The sequence below is a fragment of the Austrofundulus limnaeus genome, unplaced genomic scaffold (assembly GCF_001266775.1).
Source record: "Austrofundulus limnaeus strain Quisiro unplaced genomic scaffold, Austrofundulus_limnaeus-1.0 Scaffold53, whole genome shotgun sequence".
NCBI lineage: Eukaryota > Metazoa > Chordata > Actinopteri > Cyprinodontiformes > Rivulidae > Austrofundulus > Austrofundulus limnaeus.
This window is the reverse complement of record NW_013952455.1, coordinates 1,315,585-1,319,523: the sequence shown is the minus strand read 5'-3', so window position 1 is coordinate 1,319,523 and position 3,939 is coordinate 1,315,585. Positions and strand designations below refer to the sequence as shown.

Sequence of the window (3,939 nt, the reverse complement as noted above, 5' to 3'; positions counted from 1 at the left end):
GACCGCAACCTGACAAATACCCAAACATACACAATCGCACCATCCCACCCTCATCCTCACCCCCACTCAATCAAAGACATACTGTACAAGGACACCACATTCTACTCATACCCCCGATACACACTCTATACCCCCCAGGTCCAGGACATGTACCCACCCCCTATTGGAGGCAGCACACACCCGAACCCAGGAGGTAGACCCAATCATTCTGAGGTGGAGAGGAGCAGATAGCCAAGGCCCGGCCCCGGCCGCACCAGGACGCCCGGCCAGCCCCCGCCGCACAGAAGCCTCACCCATGACCACCCCACCACACTGCCAATGACCAAGTGCACCCCCCCCAGTCGTCCACCCCGCTGGAACCCGGCAGCCACCCCAGCCAGGGGACCACCCACAGGAACCAAGAGCCACACCTCAGGAGGCCAAGCAGCACCAGGGAGGATGGAGAGCCAGCCCCGCCCCCGGCAACTGTCCAAGCCCTGAGCCCAACCACAGCCCAGGACYGCACCCAGAGGCCCGCCCTTCTTCAGGACCCCCCCACCAAATGGCAGTCGGGGAACGGGATGGGATTAAAGACCCTGACACTCACACCCCCACCCCCAGATGTACTGTTGGTGCGTGTTGTTCTATAGAGCAATTAAAAAGGGAAAGAAAAAGAGGCAGAGGCCTACAGACACTAAGGCGATGTTCACACTGAAGTCATAAATGACCTAACTCCAATTTGTTTGTCTGAATGCATCAGGCACCACAGTGCACAACCCCCATACTCAGCTCTACTGCTCATCCCACAAATGCATGTTCCTTACAAATGTGGCTCCTTTTAAAAGGAGAATTAACAGGCTTTCCAATGATATAAGGTTTATTACCAAGAAGCATTGTTACAACAAAGAAATAATCTACCAAACACTAATTTCCTTACTTTTTCTGCTAAGTGTACTTTCAGAGTTTTATATATTTTAAATGATTTAAAACAAGCTTTTTCCTACTGCAAATAGAAACAAACCAGTCAAATTTGAGGTTGTATGCCAGGGCTATTCAAAGTTCGGCCCGCCAATTGGTTCATTCATCTCTTCAGCCCAAACCCCCGGTTTTCTACTTTAATTACTCTAAGGTCTTTTAGTTAAACATAGACATGTTTGGTATCTACAGAAACRTCAGAATCGTGGCTACAGTCTGGTAAAAACCAATTCTATGAATACTCAAGACAGTTAAAATTACAAGCAGTTGAATATAAAATTATGAAAGTAAAAATAAAATTGGTTTAAAAATTGGACAAGATGTCAAAATAATATTTGTGTCAAACAGGAGGCATAATGTGTTAATTTTGATACTGTTTAATYATCCCTACTTTTATAGGGTTCTGTATGTTGTATTTATGATTAAATACAGCAAAATAAACCATTTCAAAATGTAACAGATCTTTGTAATACTTGGTTTATTTACATAATGCTTTTAATTGCTGGATGTTCGGCCCCTGAGCTGTTGGCCTACAGTAACTATAGCCAGGGTTGCACATAAACTTTTTGTTCTGGTTCAGGGGAGAACCTAGGGTTGTTGCTTGGTGCTCATATTTTCCTTCACTCATTTAACACATTTATCTAGAGGGGCGTCCAGGCATCTAACGTCCCCCTGTTCTGTTTTATGACTCCTATCAGCTGCAACGTCTCAGGACATCATGCCAAATCAGTCCACCGAGTTTTTATTTTATTCTTTTACTCTGCATAAATTTTGTAAACTACCTAAGTGGCCAAGGGGCTGGGTGTACAGTATGTCATATAAACATCACAAACTGAACATTTCATGGTTAAATGTCTTTTAGACTACACGTCCCTCAGATGGACAGCTCCTGTAGTTTGGTCTTCTGCATCTTCAGCCTCGGTTAAACCAGCTGGTGATCACCAGGTGGGCACCAGGTGACTGAAGTGGGCGGAGCTTAGTGCTTCCAGCTCCTGTCTGTCTGATCACTCACGCTTCATTCATTCGTAAGTTTCATAAACTTCTTGTGCAGCGAGGTGGTGACCACAGTTATTTTATGAAGCCAGAGAAACACACACACAGAATAAATTACGCCGGCTGGGGTAGAGGAGGTGGGTAGTGATTTTACAGCTGCAGTAGCTATTATTGATTGCTGTCACAATTTCTGGTCCCAGTCTGCCCAAAATTTTTATTGCCCTATGCAAATTCTATCCAACATATTTTCTATTGATRTTAAATTGAATTGAGTAAACCTTTACTGTCATTGTACAGAGCACAATGAAATTACAGTTCAGAACACCCACTCACAAGAAGCCAGAACATACACAAACACAGGAGAACAGGTGCCCTGGGTCTATTGATCATGTTCCTATCGCTGGATATACCCTTATCATTTTATCGCCCATCCCTACAAGATTCTCTACTCACTTTTTCATGTGTGATCCTAATCACACAACTGTAACAGAATAAAGAGGCAATTATCTTCACTAACCATCCTGAAAGGAGAAACTCAAAGTCCTTGCGATTGAAAGACAGACCCTTTAAAAAGCAGTGGCTGTGCCCATGTAATAAACTAAAAGGGAGAAGTGAGCCTTACCTTTTCTCATCTATCAGTCTGCCCAGCTGCAGACAGGACTGCAGGCCGATTGTGATCTCTGTCAACATGTCAGCCATTTTCTTCTGCATCAGCTGATTCCTGGCCAGAGGCACCCCAAACTGAATTCTGGTTTAACGAATATAAAATAAACGCTATTTTATCCATTTCGTAATTACATATTATGCTGCAGAAAAAAGGGACACGACCTGACCTGTCGAGCGTGTACTGACGAGCCGTGTGGAAACAGAACTCTGCAGCACCCAGGGCACCCCATGCAATACCATACCGAGCATTGTTCAAGCAACCAAATGGACCCTGGAGGCAAGAAAACAGACATTTTTAGGGGGAAAAAAAATCAATGTTTAAAGGCTATAGCGCAGTTTATTTTATCCTATGAAAACATATCAAAGCTACTATAYTGAATTAGTTTAATTTATTCATCATGACTCAACCAAACAAATGTACAAATGTTAAGAATCTAATAAAACAGTAAAATCCATAATATCCGTTACTCTACTCACCCCCAGGCCGGAGGCTTTAGGCAGCAGGTTGTCCTCRGGAACCTCTACATCATCCATGAGGATCATCCCAGTGGCCGAGGCTCTCAGAGAGAACTTTCCTTCAATCTTAGGTGTGGAAAAGCCCTTCATGTCACGCTCCAAGATGAAGCCACGAACCTTCCCATCGTCACATTTAGCCCAGACCACTGCAATGTCTGCCACAGGAGAGTTGGTGATCCTGAGTGTGTGTGTGTATGTGTGTGGGGGGGGGGGACAAAACAAAAAAATGGTAAGTGTCTTTCTGTAGACAAGGTTTATATGCTGTTGTTGAATGAAGGATACTAAACTAATTTATTAATAAATAGAAATAACATGTTGTCAATGCATATTTTATTTGTCCTATTAAAGTTGTAAAATTCAACAAAAACAGGACGTACAATAAATCCAAATCATGAAATGTGACTCTGGTAGTTTTTAGTATGTTCAGCATTTTCACAGTTCTTCAGCCACAGACTTAACATTAGACTGAGCCCCGCCCATCCCGTCCACTGTTAGCATGTGTGACAGCAGGCAGGAGCAAAAAATGGTGACCAAACAGGGCAACGGCTCACAGTCATCATAGAAACTATATAAACAGCAGCTGAACTGGATCTGTTTCACAAACTATCTGTAATATTTTTACAATAACTATGTTAATTTCATCCAACAATCATGTAAAACAGCAGATTTATACCAGAAAAATATATAATTTATAAATAACAATGATCTAAACCTGAAGTCAGTCAGTAACTAAAAGTAAATTATTACTACGAGTAATAAAGTATATGTATTATTTCTTACTATCATTAACATTAATAATAAATATTTAGC

The 3,939-nt window shown here is 42.4% G+C and overlaps 1 protein-coding gene across 1 annotated transcript in view; it reads right to left on the bottom strand.

The window, feature by feature from the left end:
• Window positions 1–2,569: 2,569 nt before the first annotated feature.
• LOC106517829 (glutaryl-CoA dehydrogenase, mitochondrial) overlaps window positions 2,570–3,939 on the bottom strand; it is a gene marked incomplete at its 3' end in the record, with an annotated part of 8,227 nt that continues 6,857 nt past the window's right edge. The window contains 3 exon segments of the mRNA XM_014008855.1: window positions 2,570–2,695; window positions 2,781–2,884; window positions 3,091–3,307. Of these exon segments, the coding sequence (XP_013864309.1) occupies window positions 2,570–2,695; window positions 2,781–2,884; window positions 3,091–3,307 (447 nt within the window).